This window comes from Apostichopus japonicus, chromosome 12 (genome assembly GCF_037975245.1).
Source record: "Apostichopus japonicus isolate 1M-3 chromosome 12, ASM3797524v1, whole genome shotgun sequence".
NCBI lineage: Eukaryota > Metazoa > Echinodermata > Holothuroidea > Aspidochirotida > Stichopodidae > Apostichopus > Apostichopus japonicus.
The window spans coordinates 10,752,632-10,777,950 of record NC_092572.1 but is presented as its reverse complement, the minus strand read 5'-3'; the positions used below and the strand labels follow the sequence as shown (position 1 = coordinate 10,777,950).

The following is a 25,319-nucleotide window of genomic DNA, read 5'->3' as shown; positions in this document are numbered from 1 at the left end:
TAAGGACATTAATATTAACAATTTCGAGGAAGCAATAAACCTTGCGCAAGATCGTGATACGTGGCGGAGGTTAATCACTGAGCATGTCGGATAGACGAGACTCAACTTACTACTACTACTATAGAGCTCTTTGTGCTATATAGAAGAAACCAAATCCCGCTTTAATCGGACACCCAGTTCTCAATTATGAGGGGCCAAAGGTTGGGTTTGGTACCTTTCTAGCAATAACATTTTGTGTGTACATTGTAGGCAAAACTTTTTTTTAGGACAGAGTGCACATCATCAAGAGGAACAATTTTTATAAAAACCATCAGGTCATCCAAGGTCATTAAAGGTTGATTATGTGCAAAAAACTGCCAACTTGTGCTAATTTTTGCAACATCTTCTAGTCACGAAATCTGACATGGCTGGTATATTAGGACAAGTTGTGAATGAAGTAGGGGCATATTTTCCAAAATAACCGTGATGTGATCCAAGGTCACCAAAGGTCATTTATGGGTCAAAATGTGTTTTTTCTCAATAACTTGTGAAACTACCACTGCCAGGGTCCGAAATGGTTGATATTATGGGACTAGTTGTGAATGGGGTAAGGGATCGTTTCCAAACATAACGGTAATATGATTCAAGGTCAAAAAAGGTCAATTAGGGGTCAAAAACTAGTATTTTTGCAATAACTTGTGAACCAAATGTCCATTAAGGTTGGGAGTTTAACTATTGTAATCCAATAGTCGACCTGCATTTGGGTGACCTTTGACCTCAGGTTGACCTCCAGTGACCAGTATTAGTTTCTTTCAAATTGATTATTTGAAGTTTCGTGTCCATATTCCAATCTAAATTGTCCATAAGTTGACTCCTCTGCAACCTTAATGTGCGAAGTTATTAGAGATCAAGGTTTGGTTTGGTTTTGTAAGACTTGGTGTGTGGATTCATAACATTGAGTACAAGACCCCTATTGTTTTTGATGGAGGTGTGTACAGCCACGTACAGTACACTGACCTGTGTTATCATGCCATACTGGTATTGTAACAGCTAGTTCTGGTTATACTAACAACCAGAAGTGTAGTGCATTGAAGTCATCGAAACCTCAATGCATTTTGCATTCTGGTTATAATTTATACTGTTTGTATCATTAATATATTTCGTGCCTAACTCCTTTTGCTTGGGGGAGGGGGACTTCGGAAGACCCGCTGTATGTAGTTAAGAGGCCGTATAAATGTTAATTTGTTAAGTTGCAGTTTAATGACTAATTATTATTATTTCCCCCATAATACCTATTACCTTGCAATGGCACTAAAAACTTTACCTTTCTAAAAGCATGATGGTTGCGTCAATGGTCAAAGGTGAGTGGCTGCTGTTAATAACTGCTAGCTCCAATCCGGTATGAAACGATCACATGAGTGAGTTCTGTTGTTGGAGATCGAACGAGAACACACACGAGAACCTCTGAATCGATCGTGCGACATTTTCATCAAAGTGAACGTTTCGGCCTACATTTCATACGGTTATTTTGTAAGGTACGTATTGCGATTACTACATTCACTCTACTCCCCACCAGTCATTATATTGTCACTTAAATGTATAAGCTTTGAAACACTCATCCGACAAACTTTGTCTTGCATAACATTTCACTTTGTGGCTAAGTAAATAATGCCTGCTAACCTGGGAACCAAACCACTGAAACGACTTCAGTTCACTGAAGTTGTAGACCTACTATGAGTACTGGTACAGTACTAGTAATAGTATTTGTTATTTATTAAATTATTGTTAGTGGCTAAGCCTATCGCGCTACTCCGAGCCAAGTCAAATCCATCGATGACAGCCATAACCACCCGTTTTAATAATAATAAGTATGTCAGCTGTCATGCAGTATCTTTATTGACTGAACATCTGGTTAATTATCAAACAAATACAATAGCTTAGTCTTAGTAATGTAGGCATATGTACTGTAGACTATGGGGTATGGCTTGGCTAAAATAAGAACTTGAATAGCCTAGGTCTAACTTCTAAGTTAGGAATAGGATGGTAGGCCTGTACCACATGTTTGAACTGGCAATTTTAACACACATTGTAAAAGTATACCTACTACAGTCTTCTGTAACATGTTACCTACCTGTACTGTACATATATGTTTTACAGGCTTTGTAAAGCTCAAGCCACTTCATGACATGCATATTTAATAGTGAGTCATATTTACAGTACTTTGCACACATTTTCTTTATTATTTCTGTTGGGAAACTTTGCAGACTGCTATTCGAGAGTCTTTTGTGAAAGAGTCATGACTCGTTACAATACTGGTAATTCTGTCCAATTTATTCAGTTTATTTTCCAATCCAATTTTTCAATCAAATTTATTCAGCATAGAGGCATTGGGCCTATATTATTTGCAGGTACACTCACACAAAGACAGTTATTCAATTACTTACCAAACATTGATGTCATTTTCCATCAGAAAGATTTACGCAGTTCCCATGAATAAAATGGCACCCTACAAGATAGTCCTCCTCTACGCTTTGCTTTTCGTGGTCGTGACAAGTTCTGTTACTTCACAAGAGGATAAAGCTGATCAGCCTCTTCCCGAATTACCTGACCAGTTTTACATGAATATTGAAGCCAATATCAATTCTTTCAACCAAACCATTTATTTGGAGGAGATATATGATGGCCCCGGCAACCGAGGAGCAGCCTTCATATTTTACAGAAATACAACTACATTCATTACTTACGATTACAACAATCTACAGCAAATTAGTGTGACTTGGGCTGAAGGTGAGTATACATATAAAATCAATGTTTCCACATATGCTGTACTTGGCTAAATCTCAGAGAAAAAAATCTACCACGAGATTCCCAGTGTTGAACGTATCGCCCAAAAACCACAAACTAGTGAAACAAAAACTGTATAGCAAATTTACATGTAGTTTTGTGTATATATTTCAAATTAGAAATGATACACAAAACTTTTGAATTACAAGCACAGCTCAGAAAAACACCAAATATCTTAGTAGAATGTTCAATGTTGAGGTTTATTTGACTTGACAACATTTTGCATAATCTGTAGGTTTCAAGCACCACATTCCAGGTTTTAAATTTGGAAATATCCAGGTTCAAACCTTGGGCAGAGTTCGGGGGGGGGGGGTGTGAGGGAGGTGGTGGATTTGCAGGTCTGCATTACATTTACACTGGAGTTTTCAGCACACATGTACAGTATGTATGTTGATTTTGGGTTCAAAGTTTTTAACCGGACATATACCTAATGTGAGACAATTAAGACCAGGGTTAGTTAAAATTGTGCTATGCCTAGCACCAGGTTCATGGGAGATTTTTGGGAAATTCACCGCTCAAAAAAATAAATTTATTGAGATTTAGTAAAGTTTACTGATACTACTGCACCCAATCTTGAGGCAATACTCTGCATGATATAGGTGATAGTAAGGGCATTATTGTTACTCTAAAAGATGCCGGTGATGGTAACCTCACTGATTAAGGCTCAGTGGTTTAGTTAACTATCCTCAGCAATGTTATTTGATTGATGGTTTGATCAGATTCAACCAGAAGTAGACAGAATTATACTTGTACAGGTCAGGAGTCAAAGCTGATTCGAAAATGCAAGTATATATACTGTATAATTATATGCTAAATGGGTGGAAAGGCCAGCTAATTCATGAAAGTGTCTTAAAATACAAAATTGAACTTTCTTGTTTCATTGTGGCTGTTTTGGCCATGTCCGTTAAAAATTTTAAATTGTGAAAAAGTGTAACAATTTACTGTATAGCACTGACCTTTTAGGGCAGTTACAAAGTTATAACACACACACTTACACCAATTTACGGGACACGCAGAGTTACCGTGTACACCAGAAATACTCTGCCTTGTTTTTCACAATATGTACTAGGTGAACCAAGGTGTCACGTTTCAGAGCTAACAAACAGTAGAACCAACGTTTTCGGTTTCCATTACGAGGGGAAACAAGTCCACATCAACAGCACAGCAGATTTTTTGCGATTTGGCAAACAATTCAACGAGACCTACCTCGGACAGGATGAGGTCAGAGGGATACCCGTAGATCACTGGGTGACAAACATACCGCATGATGATGGTACATCAATTGACCTGCACCACTACTTCACCATAAAAGGATACCACTCTGCCACAAATGGTACTCAAGTGCTAGTGAGAGCCACCATCAATGGGACTTCTAGTTGTAAGTTGTTATTTTCTGGGACATAGTTTAAGAAGCTACACTACCACATATAATGAAATCGTATCCTAGACTATGTCCTTTCTAACATTTGCTGCCACACCGCTTTATTACAGTTTTTATAATATCCCCCTCCCCCCCCACTTTCTTCAATGGTTCTTTTCAAATTTGTTTATAATTTCCTGCCACTTTGCTGTGGCTCATTTGCCCACACATACAATATACCTATATAGACCATATTAAACAGTCAGAAATCCCTTCCATGACACTCTCTGGGTTGTACTACATGGAATGATATTGTGATGTGATCCTAGGTTATAGTACACTGTACGCAAGGTACTAGATGGCTTCTGACTGGCCCCTCCCCCCATCACCCACCCCGTCCCCCACCTCTGCCCCAAATATGGCTAGATATTCAGTAGAGATTGTCATCAACTAATGGCTGGATAGCCCAGTTGGTAGATCTCACCGCTCGTAACTCTGTGGTCACTGGTTCAGATATCATTCATGTGGACAATTTATTTTTGGTTGCTGTTCGTTTGTTTGTTCAGTCCTCTTTTGCCTTGTTATAATTAGCAAAATCTTTCAAAGAATAATACTTTCTCAAAGTTAGTAAGATTCAAAAGGAAAACTGACGCAGTTCCTTAGAATTCAGTGACTAACTATGATTTTCTGGCAATTCTGTGCACAAGAGATGGAATGAATGAGATGATGCTGCCAGATTAAATGGGAAAACTTGTGTATTACAGTAAGTGTACAAGGGCATGGAAGACCACCTCCTACTGTATGAAGATGGTTTTCATCAACCTTCATGAATACTGTACCTTTAAATATTGGCTGCAGGTGTTAAAAGATGTGCACAGGATTTCTAAGGTGGGTGGTGGAGGGAGGGGGCGTGGTGGAGGGAGGGGGCAAGGGGGGATTCTTCACCCTCCCAACTGATTTGAGTAATGCCACAGAAGCTTATGGAATGGCCAGAGGCAAATCTTGAAAAAAAAGGTAAAAGTTTAGGCATCAAATGCTGCACTCTGAGGCATACTTTGGCTGTTAATTTCATCTATATAGAGGAATGTAAAAGTATGGTTTTGCTACTACATTACTTCTGGATATTTTCATCTGGACATCGTGAGTCCTGAGTGGTATCATTCTTCCTCGACTCACTGTAAAAGATTAATGTCCCAACTAAGTTTTTCCACCAACCGATAATGGAAGAGTGTGGGCCAAGGCACCCACCACTCCCCAAGCCCATCCGTCCTCCCTTTGCAAAGGAAACTCATTCTGTTGCTTTGTTTCTTCTTCGTTTCATTTGTGAGCAGCTCGTAGGCCACCGTATAACAGAACACACCCAGTTAGTAATGTCTATGAGTTTTTTGACGTTCATCTTTCTCTACCCTGGTGGAAACGACCTTTTGAGGTAAAGTACTGTACCATAAGCATAGTGTTAATCTGTAGAACTTTACATGTTTTTGTTACAGTGGAATTATTACTATGGGATACAGTGAGAGAACATGTTTAAACCTCCAGGCAGAGTGCTGTCTGTTTAAAGAGTATAGAGGTTGCATTGAATATATTACAGACTGTTAAAGTTAAAGTGAATTCTTCCTTTATATATATCTTGCACTGTGGTATTCATCATATATGTAGTTCTGAAAAACCTATATATTAGTAATAAATGCTCACAGTGTGTGTAGCAGTTTTGAAGGCTCCTAATTTTTGTCTTTTTATGAAATACTATAGTTTCTGTGTACAATAACTGCTATACACATCTTTGCACACTTGTATATAAAGCAAATTGTCCATTTCCATTGATGTAATACCCGATAAATTATTATTCGATTTTAACTGTTCTGCTTTGCACCAAAAACAGTAGAGTTGTAGTATTAGTCCAACAATATGAGTACTAGGAGAATCTCTTGGTACCATTAGTATGAAGTCAAAGCTCTGAGTACAAACAGCAAGAATACAAGTACTAGTAGAATCACTTGGTACCATTAGTATGTAATCAAAGCTCTTGAGTACAACAGCAGAAAACGAGTAATAGTAGAATCTCTTGGTATGGATTAGTATGAAATCAAAACTCTGAGTACAGGCAGCGAAAATACAAGTACTAGTAAAATCTCTTGATACCATCAGTATGAAATCAAAGCTGCATAATAGGGATGGTGTATAAATAGGTTGAATATTATGCATTTTTCATCCACCCATTTTTCCAACGACACTAGAGATTTCATGTCTCTTTGATAATCTCCTGACACTCTATCTCTGAAACTAGAGATTTTCATCTGTCTTTGATAATCTGCTACCATCTATCTCTATTCCAAATCTTGTATCCTCTCCTGTTTTTTTATATTTATTCTTGTCACCTACTGAACAGATTCCTCTTGGAATTTCCTGCATCGGACGAAAGAGCCACAAGGAACTTCCAAAACTACCAGATCAGTTCAGCATGAGAGGGGAAGTGATGACCTCTGTTCATATGAAGGTCATCCCATTTTCGGTAACGTAATATCCTGTAAATCAGTGGTCTGCAAAGTTGCAAACTTTTAGAACGAAAACCTAGGATTTGTCCATGAGGACTGAGTCACGTGCCACCACCAGACGCCCACCCTCCTCCATAACCAATGCAAAGAGTGCTTTGATGAATAGCTTAGATTATAGAATTGATTTTAGCAGTTAAAACAGCACTAAATCGATCTTCATGGGGCAAGCCCCCAAACCTGTAGTTAGATTTTTCTGATGTCTAGAAAAACTTGAGATCCACCACCAAAAGATTGTTTGTGACTCACTGTTCGTTGAAGATTCTGTAAAAATATTGACATGTAATGAAGTTGATAGATAATAGAAATATCATGTCTTGCATGGCATCTTTGACAGTGACATTTAGTGTATCCTCAGATTACTGAAAAAGTTGAATCCCTGCACATACATGTGTGACGTTTGGGCCCTTTCTGCAATGCAGCTTTGTTGTAAGATACCAGACGAATACTATTCCGCATAGATGTGACACAGAACTGTTTGTAATATTGATTGTTCATACTTACAGGCATGAGACTCTTCAGCGGAAACGCGGATTTCCGATCTTTTGTTTTTTCATTTTCGCGTTTTTTCCCGTAATTCGCGTTTTTTATTATTTTTTATTATTATTATTATTTATTTTTTTGGCCGAACATGCTGGACTGTGAAGGGAAGGAACACCGAATTTGACCAGTGGTGGAATCAAGTAGCACAAAGCAAGCAAAAAAGCCTTTTTTTGGTTCAAAAAAGCTAATGGATAAATTATACAAGCAGAAATTCCACACTTTTTTGGCGAGTTACGTGATGTGATAGATTCCATCTAGAGTCCACCATTTTGCATCTAAGCCCTCCCTACCTGACAAAAAAATTCTAAAGGGGAGGGGGACACCCCCTCCCCTTAAATCACCCCCACAGGACGGCGATCGATAAATTTCAGTTTTTTTTTCCCCGGCTCAGTCTCATCCCTGTACTTAATGATCGGTTTAAGGTGATGGCAGTAAATTGCAATGTCTCAACCACCGAATTCAGTCCATGAGTTTCTCTCCTCCAGGCATACTAGTATACTGACACAGAACTGTTTGTAATATTGATCGTTCATACTTAATGATCGGTTTAAGATGATGGCAGTAAATTGCAATGTCTCAACCACCGAATTCAGTCCATGAGTTTCTCTCCTCCAGGCATACTACAACTACCCCGGTAACATCACATCCTTTAGCTTCCACTTGCCGGGTGGAAATCAGACGAAGAAAGTTCATGATTTTAACTATGGTGAGCTCATAATGTTAATTTGATCTTCGAAGTGTTACATGCTTTGTATGTCTTCTGTTATTACTTACAGTGGCAGGCTACTTTGTGAATAGTTTCATGTATGTACAGGCTTTTGTGTGTGTGTGTCTGTGTGTGTATATTTGCTAGCATTAGTTTGCACTGGAGGTACTTTACTTATTTGCATTGCACAGAATTATTGCAAATATCGGCCTTCACTGATGTCCGAAGATTTTAGATCCCAAAGCATGACACGAACAGAGCATCAAAAGCTATTTTTTTTATTAAGACATATAAATAAATTAACATAAATAAAAAATATGAAAAAATAATAATTAAAATAAATAAATAAATAAAAAAAAAGAAATAAATACTGACTGATGTACTGAAGAGCTTTCCAAACATGGATGCTGACCTTCTTTAAATGTTAGCTTTCAAAGTTTGAGAAGTTTGTGATTGTCCTATGTGGTATCATATTCAAAGGTCATCACTGACCAGGGTGCTACTGACATACTTCAATTAACATTTATACAACAGTCTGTGCTTAATGCGACCGTGTTGCCTGTAGCCTGAGGCAGCGGCTGATGATGATGAAACCTTAACTGAGAAAGTACAGATTTGTGCAGTATGTAGACGTATTGAAACACTACACAGTGTTTCATAAATAAATTTCATAAATAAATAGTCCCTCCTTTGTTATTTCAAAAAAAGTCCAAACTTTTTTGTTGTTGTTGTTGTTGAAAAATGACGTAAAATTGCAATTAAAAAGTATAAATATACTGTGTTAGAAAATTGAGAAAAAGAGAAATTATGTAAAATGGAAAAGACTTCTTCTCCATGACTCAATACAGTGAATGGCACTAGATATCTCTTATTGTAGCCTAGTGCTATCTTCATGATCTATGCTATGAGCTGTTCTTTATGCAGGTCTTACCTACTCCCTTAATGAAGATGTCGGTTCTTGCAATGTGTCTACCATCAATGTGGATGGTCACACATCCCCGGATGTGGTCATTTCTCCAGATGGGTCCCATGTCAATTTGCAAAACCCTACCAGTTTCTTTATTCCACCTAACTTGACGTGGGCCTATGAAGGAAAGGTAATATTCATTTTTTATTGTTTTTTATTTCACTCCCATATTCTTGTCTTGAACTACTTTGTGTTAATATCAAATTTTACCCTCTACCGGAACAGAATTAGGTGACCTTTCTCTCTACTACTCTATGAGATCTCTAAGATTGTAATATCAAAACTTAAGTTACTTTATTTGCTTATTACCATCCCTTCTTAATTTTTTTTTTTTCAAAACAGTCTGAGTTAAGAGGTTTGGATGTAGAGTCCTGGATCAGTGAACCACAGGATGGGGAAAGGAGAAAAAACAAAACAGTTGAAGTTTTCTTTGCATCTGTAAGTAAAACTACTGTATAGTTTAAGACCAGGACTGAATATCATGATGTGAAATTATTTCTGAGGTTTAGCATTTCTGTTGTCATTTTCAGATTGTACTAATCTGTTAAAAAAAAAAAGAAAAGATGGTGAGTGTGCAAACTGTGATGCACTCACAGTTAACTCAGTATCAGAGAGTGTGGTTTATATATATATACTGCTATGTGTGTTTGTGGTGAGAAACAAACTCTGTCAGAGATGCAATTGGAATATTCAGTTCCTCATGATATGAATACCCTGTCTGGTTTTGAATATTGGTTGCACGACCCCCTTTGTAGTCAATTATGATTTGGCCGGCTAGGACACCAAAATGCAGACAATAAGTTTTTTTGTTTTTGAAAATCTGTTTTTTTAAAACAAGTTTTTGAGTCTTTTGAATGTTTGTCGGATCAACCATGGCTGACAAAATGATAGGGAATTTGGTGATGATTAATAGGGAAAACCCCACCTCAAGTTAACAATGGTCAATGGTTTTGTCTACTTTTTGTGATTATTAGGGGAAACCCCACCTCAAATTAACAATGGTCAATGGTTTTGTTTACGTAACCTGCTTTTGATTGCAAAACTTGCCGTTGATATTATGTTCTTTGTTTTTAATTTGTTGGTTCCATGGCAAATTCAGTACCGCCAATGTAATCACCTCACCAGGAAGACAGGCATGAATTGGCAAATACTATGCTAACCCAGCTTACCCATCTGTTGCAGTTGCACTTATTTCTACTGCCAAATGTCATATTTCTTCCCTACTGAAATAACAGAATAATCCACTTTCATTTAGTCAGGAAACAGCGTGATAATCAAGGCGTGGTAATTGTGTGCAGTTCAAAGTACTAATAGACGACATTTGCTGTTGTCAAAGTGTACTATATATATCTATATATATATCTCTATATATATCTCTATATATATCTCTATATATATATCTCTTCTCTATATCTATATATATATATATATATATATATATATATATATAGATATATAGATATATATATAACAATATTATCCCAGTCAACGATAACCAAAAACATGGAGACAATCCCTCCACATTTTACATGGGCAAGGTTTTAAAGTAATATCTTGAAATGACTATGATTAATATACCTTAACCCTTGATATAGAAGAAACGTTTCTTCTCATCATCATGTAACAAAGTATGAAATGTAGATAGTTTAAGCAAAAGCTCTGTTAACACAGTTGTTGGCTAGTAAGTGTTCCTTTTCTCTCCTTTCTTCACATAACTGTTTCCTTTGATCCATTGTGGTTTCTTGATATTATTTACGGATTGGTTTCTTCAGGTAAATTACAGTACCTACACATTCCCATCTAGCATCACCTATTTTCCTGTTCAGAGGATTGATCGAGGCATCATAACTGTAAGTATTATTAAAGTCAACATTAAAGGCATCTTTTACATGTACTGTATATATATCATACCTTAGGTCAACAGTTACATTGACTTACACACTAAATTCAATACCCTAATCCTTTTTCCTAACCCTGAACCGACCCTAACCAAACCTTGTAAATGAACGTTTTAGAGGATGGAGAACATTATAAAGCTATTTGCGACAATAAAAAAGTTTCTTAAAATGGTAGTAAAAACAATAGGTCGACACTGAAATGTCGACCTAAGGTACACTGTCGACCTTAGGTACACTTTTTTACCATAAACTGTCGACCTAAGGTACATATAATGAGTATATATATATATATATATATATATATATATATATATATATATATACTACTCACTACGATTTCAATTATATAATAAATATATACTGTTTGTACACTGAAAGTACTGTACCAGAATGACTAAATGTCCAGTTACACAAGAGGTTGGTGCAAATGATAAAATGTTATTTTTAGCAGTATTTGGTGTTATCAGAACTAATCAAGATCTGCTTTGGGGTTAGGTTACCCTTTCCTCTCCCCTTCCCCCCCCTTCCTCTCGTCCCTTCATCTCCCCTTTCTCTCCCCTTCCTCTCCCATTTCTCTCCCCTTTCTCTCTCCTTTCTCTCCTCTTCCTCTCCCCTTCCTCTCCCCATTCTCTCCCCTTTCTCTCCCCTTTCTCTCCTCTTCCTCTCCTCTTCATCACCCCTTTCTCTCCCCCTTTTCATCTCCCCTTTCTATCCCCTTCCTCTTCCCTTTCTCTCCCCTTCTTCTCCCCCTCTCTCCTTTCTATCCCCTTCCTCTCTTCTTCATCTCCCCTTCCTGTCCCTTTTCTCACCCCTTCATCTCCCCCGTTCTCTCCCCCTTCCTCTCCCCTTTCTCTCCCCTTCTTCTCCCCCTCTCTCTCCTTTCTATCCCCTTCCTCTCTCCCTCATCTCCCCTTCCTGTCCCTTTTCTCACCCCTTCATCTCCCCCGTTCTCTCCCCCTTCCTCTCCCCTTCCTCTCCCCTCTCTCTCCCCTCTCTCTCCCCGTCTTCTCCCCTTCCTCTACCCTTCCTCTCCCCTTCCTCTCCCCTTTCTCTCCCCTTTCTCTCCCCTTCCTCTCCCTTCCTCTCCCCTTCATCTCCCCTTCCTCTCCCCTCTCTCTCCCCTTCCTCTCCCCTTCCTCTACCCTTCCTCTACCCTTCCTCTCCCCTTCCTCTCCCCTTTCTCTCCTCTTTCTCTCCCCTTCCTCTCCCTTCCTCTCCCCTTCATCTCCCCTTCCTCTCCCCTCTCTCTCCCCTTCCTCTCCCCTTCCTCTCCCCTTCCTCTACCCTTCCTCTACCCTTCCTCTCCCCTTCCTCTCCCCTTCCTCTCCCCTTCCTCTAAAAAGAAGACACAGCTAAATGTGAATGAGTGTACATATATACCATTGATTTGTTACCTCTTCTTTACTCTGTTTACATTAGGATCCGGCCACCAACCAGAGTGAGAAGACGCAAGCCATCCTCAACATATTTGCATTTGATCACAACATTGGCGGTCCCCGGCACTTTGATACATCTTCCTGCATTGATGAAGAGGATCAGATAAATCTTGCTTTTGATCTTGTTGGATCAGGTGTGACCCTCTTAATTATATTTTGTACATGCTGGATCCAGTACGATCCTCTCATCAATTGTATTTGATCTCTTGTAGGATCAAGTATGATCTTCTGAATCATTTTTGATCTTGATGAATCAGGCATGACCCTCTCTTTTTTTTTATCTTGCTGGATCAAGTGTAATCCTCTCAATTTGTTTTGATCATACCAGATCATAAGTCCTTAACTTTTACGTAAAGTCATCCTTTTAGCAATCCTGAAAACCGAATGTTTAATGCTGCACTGCTCTTAATACTCCACATTCAGTGACTCATTTTTATGAAGTTCCTCACAGTGCAGATAGTACTCCACTGATAAAATATCACCTCTGTTGTATATGTCTGTATATATATATACTGCACAGCTTGGCTTCACATTTAACACCTGTCTTTCACTTTTCTTGTTACTCTTACAGAAAACTATCATACATATGTTCAGAACAACTCTCACTACTTTTACTTTGGAGCTCACCATAGCATTGCCAAAGGTGCTAAGTTGCCAGGGTCAAGGGTCGCCCATCTTGCGGTATGTTAAACACATAATTTCTTGCGCTAGAGCAGGGTTGTCCAACCTACGGCCTGCGGGCCACAGTCCGGCCCGCCGCAGGGTTGCATCCGGCCCGCCAGAGATGCTCTATGGTGCGAAAGTTTAGTGAGCAGATTTATTGATAACAATTTGAAGCTATATAATCAATCATTTGAACCTTCTGGGTCCAAAAAACTGCATACAGGTCTCAGCGTAGGGGGGCAGGGGCGGCTGGACTTTATTCATCTGCTTTATCAGGAAAGAAAATAAATCAGTGCGCACCGCGCGCAGTGCTCACATTTTGTTGCCTTGGGCTTCGCGCAAAAAATTGAAAAATCGTAGGGTTCATGCGGCCCCCTCCTTCATCATCATCATTCCATGTGGCCTTCCTCTGCAAAAGGTTGGACAACCCTGCGCGAGTGTCTTCATACATAGCACTGAAGACCAAACTTTTATAAATGGGAATTATACTGGCAGGCAATGTGAAACTTCATGACGAGAGAAAGAGTGTAAATCGCTCTCGGTCACATCTCAGGATCTTTTTAAGAATATCATTTTAGGGCAGAAGCTTTTAAGTCTTCATATGTCATGGACAAAGAATTTTTTATTTAAATTAAAATTAAAATGTGTTTCATCTTTGGAATGCTCCTTTAAATTGCTAAGTAAAGGATGACTTTGGCTCTTTCATTTTAAATCCTTTTGCTTTAAATCCTTTTGTTTCGTCATGAACTCTATCTACCCAACAACCAAAACATGTTGTGTTTGCAAAACTCTCGTAGCTGCATCAAAAACCAAACTGTTATGGATGTCTTTCCTGGTTGTCGCTCGGAGAACCGCGTCTTTCTTTTCAGGCCGTCTCAAATTCTGAATAGCAAATTTGGTTGTCCCAAAATTGTCTAGCAGGATATTAAAAGAGTTATAAATATCGCTGTATAGTTATTATCTCATATAACATGAAAGTGAAACTAATCTGAGTTATTTTAACAGTTAAAATGGAGTTTCATGTACCTTATAGTCAGGAAGTATTATCAAGTATTGATGTATGCAATTTTTATACTCCTCCAGGGTTCGTTTTAACTATGTCACTATGCTTCATTAATCCGTACTGTTTTACTTCCTCTTTCCTTGTTTGTTACAATGCCATAGGTTTAGGAACATTTTACAATCATGCTGGCTGGCGTGTGCTTTTTGTGTTTGCATGTATGTTACGGCTAGCTTGTAATAGCAGTATCTCTACAACCACAAGTTGAATCAATTTCATACATAGTAGGTAGATGCCCCAGGATCTGTGGATGTGCCCGGTAGTTTATGGTTCCCAATTCTTGAATATTCATATGTTGGCGGGACTTAATGTTAACTTCTTAAAGTGTCAAAATCTCTTAAATTGTATGTCTAATTTAGCTCATACTATGTAGGATGATGTTACTACATAGAAAGTACATGTTCTTTGAAACAATAACATTTACTTCATTAATATTCATGAGTGGGTGTGGCTCAATGGGGAATTGTCAAAAACTGTTTGTAAACACGATATCTCAACGGACACAAGTTGAATCAATGACGTACTTTGGTAGTTAGGTAGTGTGCCCTATTGTTTTTGGTTCCCATTCATGAATAGTAATGATTGGGCAGGGCCTACCATAAAATATATGAAATGTCAATATCTCTGCAACCGTATGTCCAAATTAGTTCATACTTGCTATGATGATGTAACTGCATAGTATGTACATGTCCTTTGCAACAACAATTCTACCTCATTCATATTTAATTTATATGGGTGTTGCTAAAAATGGGAAATAGTCAAACAACAGCTTGTGAACATGATATCTAATCAACCACAAGTTGAATCAATGTGACACTTGGTAGATAGCTACCCCATGATGGGGCTCAATGTAGAATGTAGTTCATACTGGTATTGTGATGTTGGTAAATAATAAGCGCATTAGCATGACATCTCACACTTTATGTCATCAGCATTCATCAAATTGCAAGAAATGGCTTTTAAACACAAGAACCAAATGTTCAATGATTTTCATTTTTGGCATATTAAGTTTGTCACACTACATTTGTACAATCAACCGTAAGCAGCATATCATGAACATTAATCAGTGAATATAAACTTCTTAACCAGATGTCTCTGAAATAGTATGTCTAATTAGCTTAATACATGTAATTGGATAATACAATGTAAATAAATAGATGCTTTACATGCTTATGAAATCATAACATTTTACCTCATTAATATTCACGCATGTATCTGTTATTACACTGCGTCACTAAATAGACTTTGTCAACATGATAACTGATTCCTGATACCTTGTTTTATGTGTTGCTGCATTAGTCAATAGATAATCCCTCTTCATTTTAGTGTGCACAAGTTCATGAATATTGACATGAATATTAACTGAGTGGATAAAATCAGTGGGTGGCATGTTGAAGCAATGAGGTTTTGAAGTCGAGAGGTTGGGTTCGATCCCCGGCTGGGTTATAGTAAGGTAGGGTTTTCCTCCAAAAGCAATCTACGGTTTTCTCATCTGAAATGGTTTTCTAAATTGAAAAGATTTCAAACTTGAGTTAAAACCTTGAATTTGAAGCGACCCGACGTGAAAGTTGTAATCCATAAGCCCCTGCGGGCTTCTACCACATTGGTGGTCGCTTAAAGTGTCTTAAAATGTAACTCTCTGCTCAGTGATTACCACACTACTCAATTATTACACAAATTCTAATAAATTAAACTGAATCAAGCTAAATATTATCCTTTTTTGAGGGGTGGGGGTTCTCACCAAATGTAGATTCATTAGCACTTGAGTCAATCCTCAACACTTATCTGCCAGACATTATAATATGTATGATGGTTATCTATCCCAAAAAGCATGGACAAAGTGTTGAATAGATGAGAAACGTCACCTATTTAAGCACTACGGATATGGCTTCGCAATGTCATTGACTGTACTTCTGCTAGTCCTCAGTCTAAGTACAACTATATGCTCATTTTGCAGGCATGATCTTTTTCAGCGAATTCCCGGAATATCCGTGATTTATTTTCTACTTCGGGGACAAAAACTGTTATCCTAACACACTGTAGCATACACAAACTGGAGCCTATACCGCAATTTTTGCAAAATTCCGTGATTTTTTTTTACACCAGGCTCATCCCTGATTTTGGCAGTTTTTCATCACGACCATATCTAAGGTTGGAGTTATATCTACTTTTGAGTACCGTACCTTTAAGCTTTGTCATCTAACTTTTCCTTCCGTCTACTTTATCACTATGTGATGCTCTTTTCAGCAGTTTCTCATCACATCTTTATCTAACTGATGATGGCTGTAATTATTTCCTCTATTAAGTACCTTTAAGTTTGGAAAGCTAATAAACTGTCCTAAAACTTGTAAATTATGTAAGTGATTTGTCTTCTTGCTGATAAACAGGTAGAAGAAGGAAACGATAAAGTATTGACCATCTTCTTCACTCTCCTTGGAGTCCCAAAGATCCAGGGCAATGCTGTGAACAGTTCGCAGAATCACAGCATCCCAGTCACAGAAGCTAAGGAGAACCTGCAGAAGCTCATCGACAGCAATCTTCTCAAGATCACTGTGTTCGTTGGTGAAGAGGTTTGTTGAATACATCATTTCCCCCCCCCACCCCTCCCACCAAGGGCGTAGGAGCCTGGGGGGTGGAGGCACCAGCCCCCCCAGTGAAAAATATGGAGGGACGGAAGTATCATTCCGCCCCCCGCTTCGCAAGTCAGAAAACCCCTTTTTCATTTTCAAATGAGAAAAAAATATCATTTGGAGCACCAAATTGCATCTAAGGCCAGGTGAAAATGCAAAATTATATACAAAATGGAGTGGGTGGGTTGAAGTGTGCTATATTGCACCAAATTGCATCTGAGGCCACCTGGAAATGCAAAAAAATTCAAAGGGGAGGGGGACCCCCAGGCCGGCCATCAGTCTTCAGCCCCCCCACTCAAAAGTACCTTCCTACACCACTGCCTCCCACCGATTTATCCTTAACAATTAGAGATTGGGAGCTGTGAACTTTTCATCATATTTCAAATGTTGTTATGGAAAATCCAGAAAATGTCACATCATGTTGAGACCAAATAGAAATGAAATGTGATAATTGCAACCAGTCTTTTGACAAAGCCCTAGAATCTAAATGAGGGCTCCATACAGTCACGAAAGTTATAAGTGCAAAATGTCCCCTGCAGGGTGCTTGCAGGAGATCTTAAAAACTCTGATAGGATATTTAAATATAACAGATGGGCAATGCTGATGAACAACTTTCTTAAAAATCATTCATTCATTCATTCATTAACATAACTCAGTTGTGTGAAAGGGAATTTTACACAAGTATTTATGTCTATCAATGCTGTGGCACACTGAATGGGATACAAAACTTCACTGTGGCACACAAGATCTATTTCATGCCCAACCCTGCATTTTATCTCAGCTAATGAGTAAGATAGACCATTTTGGAAGGGGACACAAAAGTAAAACCATGAGAAATTCAAAAATGGAAAGTTATATAAAGATTATTTAACAAGAGCTTGCATAGAATTCTGCAAGTTCCAATAACAGTTCCAACAAAGGCAGTATAAAATATTGGACAGAGGGGCAGAAAATCCCCAGAAAATGGTAGTCCAACTTTGGGATTTATCAATTGATGCCTAGATGGTATAAAATATTGGACAGAGGGGCAGAAAATCCCCAGAAAATGGTAGTCCAACTTTGGGATTTATCAGATGCCTAGGTGGCTGCCATTTGTGAGGTTAACACAGTTGTTTATAAATTAGGTTATAAAATAAATGAACATAATTGATTGGGTAGTTTCCCTTTACTAGCTGATCTAGTGAGACTTCTAAGAGTTGTTTATGTCATACTCCAACTAAAACGAGTGGAAAAAATCAGTGTTATAGATTTATATAATATTTATTATTATATCATATGAATGCCTTTATCGTTACTAAAGTTTACAGTGTGTTTGCTTTTGTTGTGTAACCTGACCTTGAAGAAAACAATAGCAGCTGAAATAACAAAAGTAAACTGGAAAGTGTTGCTTGAGTGAAGACAGTGGTATTAAATGGTTATATTGAAAAATGGGGAAATCCCCTGACTTGTTATTCCAACTTTGGGATTTATCACTCGAAACCCTATAAAGTATTTTAAGCTGAATTATTGCGATGTCATCATCCGTTCCTGCTATTGCTAGTTGCAAAATTCCCCCCCCCCCTCAAAAAAAAAAGGGGAAAAAATGAAAAATTCATATCTTCACAATACAAAAATGCTATCAGGATGTGGATTATGCCTACAGTTTAAGAAAAATTTTCAGCAATTTTGCTAAGCAATCAACAACTTCAGCTACCAGAATATCCTTTTAATTGTCTGGTTTTACTCCCTTTGAGGAGAAATGGTTGACACTGGCTGTTCAGTCGAGCTCTTTAACATTATTTCACATAAATCTATTTACTTCATACAAGCACCACAACACCCATGGATAACATCCAATGCCATTGGCTACTTGGAAACACTTAGTAATTGATTTTAACTCTTAACTAACTGATATTTCTTTAAGACAAAGAAGTTTCAACTTTTGTGCGTTTCATCTGACAAACTGACCTTAATCTATGAAAAGCAGTCCAGCCACCCACCCTCAGTTAGGGGAGCCCTCAGATGATAAAGGGACACTTTGGAAAATATGGAATTGGTTGGTTTAGAAATACTACCAAGTCAGCTGAAAAAAATCATCGGTGGTCTTGTAATAAAGTTTCTTGACTAATCTCCAGAGCCTGTTTGGCTTCTTGAAAACAGAAAACAAATTTATCTTCCCATCCCTGTCAATTTCACACTTATTCTTGCCCTTTAGATGAAGTCACTGGCAGTCGCGGGAGGCAGCCTTCGTGAAAATTTCAGCGCTAATGATGAGCCAGAGAACAGGTCCAATGTCGGTGAGTAAAAAGTTACATCAGTTGTGAATGTTTGCCTGTTTATTGGTGGAAATATTTCACATGATATGATATGACTGAATATGATATAAAAGATATATGTGACTGATATTACGTTTTACATTGCAATGAATGTATCATTGTAGTCTAATTTACATAAATATATATATTTAGTTTTAGTTTCAACAACTATATTCCAGTACATATTCCAGTACGTATTTTCAGTACATATAAATTTACACTGTGCATACAGTGACAGTACGGGGAGAATCCACAAGAAGCTTACAAGCGTGGATTACCCTCCCCCCCCCTTCCCCCTCTCCACCTATGTTCTTAATTCTGTATATGTATAGAATATGTGATGGTGAGTTAAGGTTTCTGTTGCAAATAGATTTGAGAATTCTCTCTCTTGTATCTTTCAGGAGCAACAGTTTTAGTAGCCTTTGCTACATTCTTCACCGGCCTTTTCGTTGGGTTGCTCGTGATGGTCATTGTACTGAAAAAGAGTAATGTCAAAATTCCCTATTTGGTCCAAGAGTGAGGACATGACATGCCAGGGTAACACAAATATTTTCCAACCATTGATTATCAATTTATCATTACCATTAATACACTTTCCATATAAACAGAAATGTTAGTTTTTTTTTCCCTATTAATTCTCTTTTTTCTTTGTCATGTTTATCAATTTTTGGAGGCGATTTTTCCTTGGAATATGCAGTATTATTGACGCAGATTTCAGGTTGCTTAATATTACTGTCTCTGCTATGCTATCATGATTTAGGTGAAGGTTTAAATAAATTGTGTACATTGAACCAACACATGTAACAAATATATGTAACTTACCTTTCCCAAACTGTGAAAGGATGGATAAGAACTGCATGAAAAAAAAGTACCATCTGTCTATTCCAGGGTGTCTCATTTTTAAGGAATGGTGGAAAATTGTCTAAAATAACAGTAACTTCAAATTAGAGAGAATATTTTTTATCTAATAATACATTCTGAATGTATTTGGATTTAGAATAATAGCACCTTCAATACATACAGTGTTGAATACAAATTGAAAGTTAAATATAACAGAATAACCACACCTACCATAAAGTATTTAACACACAATGTTGATCTGGGACAAAATTTTAAGAGTGACCATCCATGCCTTCATAAGTAGGCAATGCACACCGAAGATAAAAAGTTTGAGGAAAAACCAGTGCCTTCATAGCAAGCAAAACTCACCATTGCTGTTCAGAGTTATGGTGCCTTGATAGTAGGCAATACACACAAAAGGTGGCGTGTGCAGAATAATAGTGCCTTGAAAGTAGGCAGTAACATCAAAGGTAATATGTTTGGAATAAAAGTCCCTTTTACACACATAAGGTGGCGTGTGTAGTTTAACAGTGCCTTGAAAGTAGGCAGTACATATGATAGGTAATGTGTTTGGAATAAAAGTCCCTTTACACACAGAAGGTGGCATGTGTGCAGAATAACAGTGCCTTGAAAGTAGGCAATACACATGATAGGTAATGTGTTTGGAATAAAAGTCCTTTTACACACATAAGGTGTCGTGTCTAGTTTAACAGTGCCTTGAAAGTAGGCAATACACATGATAGGTAATGTGTTTGGAATAAAAGTCCTTTTACACACATAAGGTGTCGTGTCTAGTTTAACAGTGCCTTGAAAGTAGGCAATACACATGATAGGTAATGTGTTTGGAATAAAAGTCCCTTTACACACAGAAGGTGGCGTGTCTAGTTTAACAGTGCCTTGAAAGTAGGCAATACACATGAAAGGTAATGTGTTTGGAATAAAAGTCCCTTTACACACAGAAGGTGGCATGTGTAGATTAACAGTGCCTTGAAAGTAGGCAATACACATGATAGGTAATGTGTTTGGAATAAAAGTCCCTTTACACACAGAAGGTGGCGTATCTAGTTTAACAGTGCCTTGAAAGTAGGCAATACACATGAAAGGTAATGTGTTTGGAATAAAAGTCCCTTTACACACAGAAGGTGGCATGTGTAGATTAACAGTGCCATCAAAGAAGTTTATAAAGACAAAATGAATGTTTAGGTAGAATCGATGCAAAGAAAAGCAGTACTTCTAAAGTAAATTATGTATTACTGTCTTACTCTAGAGTAAGTTAGCCTTGATTGCTTAGAATAGAAAAAAAAGAAGCTTGATTTCAATACCAATCAGTTGTAACTAGAATGAAAATTCATTTGAATGTAGGATATACTTTGTTACTTGAATATAAAGAAAAGCAGTAGAAAAATATTTCAATACTTTAGTTAAGACCTATTCAGGGAATAATAATCTTCTCTTCTGATTCTTAGCTTTTACCTGATCAAAACAAATTGAAACATATGTATTTTTGCCGACTTGTTTTTTCCTTGTTTCTTTCATAACATTAAGATCTGCTGACTGGAATCATTATCACAATTTATGAAGTAATGTTTATATTTTTAAGCACATTTTGCAGTTTTTTTTTTCTTCTTTCTTTTTCACCCATTTGGTTAAAATGACAAGATTGTAGAGCTTCAGAAGTGTACATATTTTAGCACACATACACAAAATGTTTATCTAAGATATCCATATTTTTATTTTTTTTCACTTTAATTGTTTACAGTCAAAATTATGTTTTTGTTCATTATCAGGGCACATATTGTCTTTCAAAAAAGTCATTTCTTTCCATAATTTAAAGCTTTAGATGGTAACAAGTACTTCTCACCTGTTTTCAAATTTGATTATTTATATCTAGGCAACAAGATGTATTGATGCAGTCAACCAGTTCAGAATTTTTATTTTTTTTCTTCGTTCTTTTTTTGTAGTTTTAAATAATATTGTAATATTTGTTGAGGCTGCATATATATGCAATAAGATATGGGCTGATTATTTAGACAGTGAAATGTTTTTTATTTCTTTATTTTTTGGGTTTATTTTGTATACTTTTTAAAACTTGTATATTTTGTTTTTCTGCTTTGTGGTTTGTTTCCTAGGACTATTAATGACCTGCATATGAATAAACATTTCTACTACAGCTGATTATTAATGAGGATATATGAATATACATATCTACTACAGCTGATTATTAATGAGGATATATGAATAAACATATCTACTACAGCTGATTATTAATGAGGATATATGAATAAACATATCTACTACAGCTGATTATTAATGAGGATATATGAATAAACATATCTACTACAGCTGATTAGTAATGAGGATATATGAATAAACATATCTACTACAGCTGATTAGTAATGAGGATATATGAATATACATATCTACTACAGCTGATTAGTAATGAGGATATATGAATAAACATATGACTACAGCTGATTTTCCAAAAGAACAAAAGCGAAACATTGTGGAAGCATCAAAAGATTAGAAAGTCCTTCAAATTAATGTCATTTATATTTTTGTTTTTGTGAAGGATTTTTAGAAGGATTTTTTTTTTGATTTTACTATATTGTGCTTGAAAGTTTACTCACAGACCCTTTAATGATAAAGAAACAGTTGATGCAGTTTATCAGATTTTATTTAACATATTCCACTTTATTTTCATAGTTTAGTACTCTTTAAATGGTAAAAACAAATTTAGTTTAAGCCTGGGAGAAGGAAAAAACAAAACTCCACAACATTTGGTTCAATATCATGCAATATAATTTCATCTTCTTTCGTTTATTGGGCTTTCATAAAAGCTGTCAACAGTAGTATTTACACCAGTCTTTCCAAACTTAACGAAATCTTTCATAGACTCTAACAAAGACACTTTGCAATGTCAAGATCTCTAGTCTTTCCATTCAATATTGTGCCTTGTGTATATTCTCTCTCCTCGGTCCATTTCCCTGGTCTTGTTTTGTGTTCATTAGTCGTTCTTGTGTCGCACTGATGTATGGTTATGCAGATAACTATGTATTGTATTTCATTTAGTTTCATCAATTACACAGGGTCCTTTGGTCCATTTCCCTGTTCTTGTTTTGTGTTCATTAGTCGTTCTTGTGTCGCACTGATGTATGGTTATGTAGATAACTATGCATTGTATTTTATTTAGTTTCATCAATTACACAGGGTCCATTTCCCTGTTCTTGTTTTGTGTTCATTAGTCGTTCTTGTGTCGCACTGATGTATGGTTATGTAGATAACTATGCATTGTATTTTATTTAGTTTCATCAATTACACAGGGTCCTTTTATTTAGTTCATATAGTCGTATAGTATATAGTCGTAACTTCATACTTATATTTATGTACGTAGTATATAAATGATGTCTATGCTGTCATGCACCAGTATCTAATACTGAGCTACTCCAGATTAAATATATTGTCGTACTGGGAAGACGAGCCTTTCATAACATTTGTCTATATGCAAAATCAGCGGCCAATGACTAGATTTGATTGTTTTTTTGTTTTGTTTTTCTTAAATACATATCTTAAACTAGTAATGCTGAGAGTTATGTTTATTTTACCACTGTTTTTAACTATTAATCACAACAGATATTAACCAGACAAACCTTTTTTTCTTTAATATCCTTTATAAGAGAGAGAACGTGTTTTTTCTGTTACTACTCCTTTGGCCCTCAGCTGGCTACCTACCCCTAATGAAATCCTTTGGCCCTCAGCTGGCTCCAGGGCCGTCTTAACTCATGGGCCCACTGGGCCTTGGCCCAGTGTCCCGCGATGTCAGGGGCCCCGCAATCGTAGTAACCCCATGTCTTAATCTGGGAGGAAGACTTATTGAATAGGCCATTATGCCTGATTGAATTCGATACTTGACAACTTGTGACGAGAGTTGGTGAAACACTTGAGAGTTTGACATTAAATATTGGAAGATTACTCTCCTATGATGTATTTCAGCTTTTAGATTTATCACGTAGGCCTATGTTATTCAGCTAAAGTTTTATCCTTTATGCGCGACATAGGGAGGGGTGGTAAATGCAGGCATGTCTATGCTTGAGCGATTGTCAAGGATGTCAGTTTTTCACGCAACTTTTTTTTCGAACTCACATGATTGAGGGGCCCCGCTCCATTGCCGGGCCCAGGGCCCGGTGATCTCTTAAGACGGCCCTGGCTGGCTCTACCTAGCCCTAATTAAATCATGGGGTCCTCAGCTGGCTCTAACTACCCCTTATAAAATCAAGGGGCCCCAGCTTGCTCTACCTACCCCTAATGAAATCCTTTGGCCCCCAGCTGGCTCTACCTACCCCTTATAAATTCCTGGGCCCCCAGCTGGCTTTACCTACCCCTAATGAAATCATGGGCGCACCAGCTGGCTCTACCTACACCTAATTAAATCATGGGGCCCCTACCTGGCTTTACCTACCCATAATGAAATCCTGGGCCCCCAGCTGGCTCTACCTACCCCTAATTAAATCATGGGGCCCCCAGCTGGCTCTACCTACCCCTTATAAATTCCTGGGCCCCCAGCTGGCTTTACCTACCCCTAATGAAATCATGGGCGCACCAGCTGGCTCTACCTACACCTAATTAAATCATGGGGCCCCTACCTGGCTTTACCTACCCATAATGAAATCCTGGGCCCCCAGCTGGCTCTACCTACCCCTAATTAAATCATGGGGCCCCTACCTGGCTTTACCTACCTTTAATGAAATCCCGGGCGCATCAGCTGGCTCTACCTACCCCTAATGAACTCCTTTGGCCATCCGCTGGCAATCCTAACTTTGTACATTTTGAGTTCGTTAAAGAAACACATTGTGGTCCCAATTTGTAAATTTGCAGGGAAGATGAAACATCTTCCTAAAGAAGGGGACCGTGTCACAGGTCAGGTATCGTTTAAGATATTTAAGGTCACGTTAATATATGTGTGTTTGGGCGAAGGCTACCCTGTGATAAATTTACATTCATTTTCTACGCTAAAGGTTTTCTTGGCACAAGGCCGGTGTCCATGCGAGGTATATGCATATATTTGCCTCCAAATGGCATGTGGTATTGAGGAATGTTTTAGTTATGCGGGCTATTGTGTTGGCATGCTGTCTGGAAGTAGGGTGGTGTGGTTCTCTGCAAGCTAGCAATTGGTTAGTGCCGTATGTCAAATTCTTGTTGTACGTGGGATACTTTGTGCTCCCAACCTGTATTGTATACTTGGGCTACTTCGTGTGCCCAAGAAGTCTGATATTAACTGGACTGCTTTGCGTCCCCGAGGTTCGTAACCGACCCGTCAGCCATAGGCTACTCTCAAATGTATCACCGCTGAGCTACCCAGGCAAAACCGGGCGAACGCCAGTTCATTATCCCGTAAGTTCACGTTTTTTTTTATGTTAGTTATTGTGAAATGTGCTATTGAGTAAGTTAAATTATGTTAGTGTATCGACACGATGTTTGCAAGGAAAGCATTTTTTATTTTCCTATTAAGGGTTTTCCTGTTTTTCTGTATCATACACCTGTATATTCCGG

The 25,319-nt window shown here is 37.7% G+C and overlaps 1 protein-coding gene across 5 annotated transcripts; it reads left to right on the top strand.

The window, feature by feature from the left end:
- The first annotated feature begins 1,356 nt into the window (after window positions 1–1,356).
- LOC139977016 (uncharacterized) lies at window positions 1,357–24,551 on the top strand. 5 transcript variants are annotated; one of them, XR_011796371.1, is made up of 15 exons: window positions 1,616–1,847; window positions 2,450–2,766; window positions 3,893–4,201; window positions 5,515–5,612; window positions 6,573–6,695; window positions 7,894–7,984; window positions 8,909–9,081; window positions 9,294–9,389; window positions 10,724–10,801; window positions 12,269–12,419; window positions 12,857–12,966; window positions 16,396–16,578; window positions 18,833–18,914; window positions 19,334–20,227; window positions 20,318–24,551. XR_011796371.1 is itself a non-coding variant. In XM_071985964.1 (14 exons), the coding sequence occupies exons 2-14, from the start codon at window positions 2,469–2,471 to the stop codon at window positions 19,450–19,452; spliced, it is 1,911 nt and encodes a 636-aa protein (XP_071842065.1). In that variant the 5' UTR covers window positions 1,357–1,514; window positions 2,450–2,468; the 3' UTR covers window positions 19,453–24,551. The 5 variants fall into 5 exon arrangements, 3 of the variants coding, with proteins under 3 accessions (XP_071842065.1, XP_071842066.1, XP_071842063.1); XR_011796370.1 differs by having other exon boundaries at window positions 19,334–20,824; window positions 20,915–24,551; XM_071985964.1 differs by lacking the exon at window positions 1,616–1,847 and adding an exon at window positions 1,357–1,514 and having other exon boundaries at window positions 19,334–24,551.
- The last annotated feature ends 768 nt before the right edge of the window (window positions 24,552–25,319 follow it).

Bases quoted from the DNA above. Each gene is read 5' to 3' on its own strand.
- LOC139977016 (XM_071985962.1), top strand. From the start codon at position 1,813: ATGACAGCCATAACCACCCGTTTTAATAATAATAA. The intron at 1,848-2,449 runs GTATGTCAGCTG...ATTTTCCATCAG, and splicing joins ACCCGTTTTAATAATAATAA to AAAGATTTACGCAGTTCCCA. The intron at 9,390-10,723 runs GTAAGTAAAACT...TGGTTTCTTCAG, and splicing joins TTGAAGTTTTCTTTGCATCT to GTAAATTACAGTACCTACAC.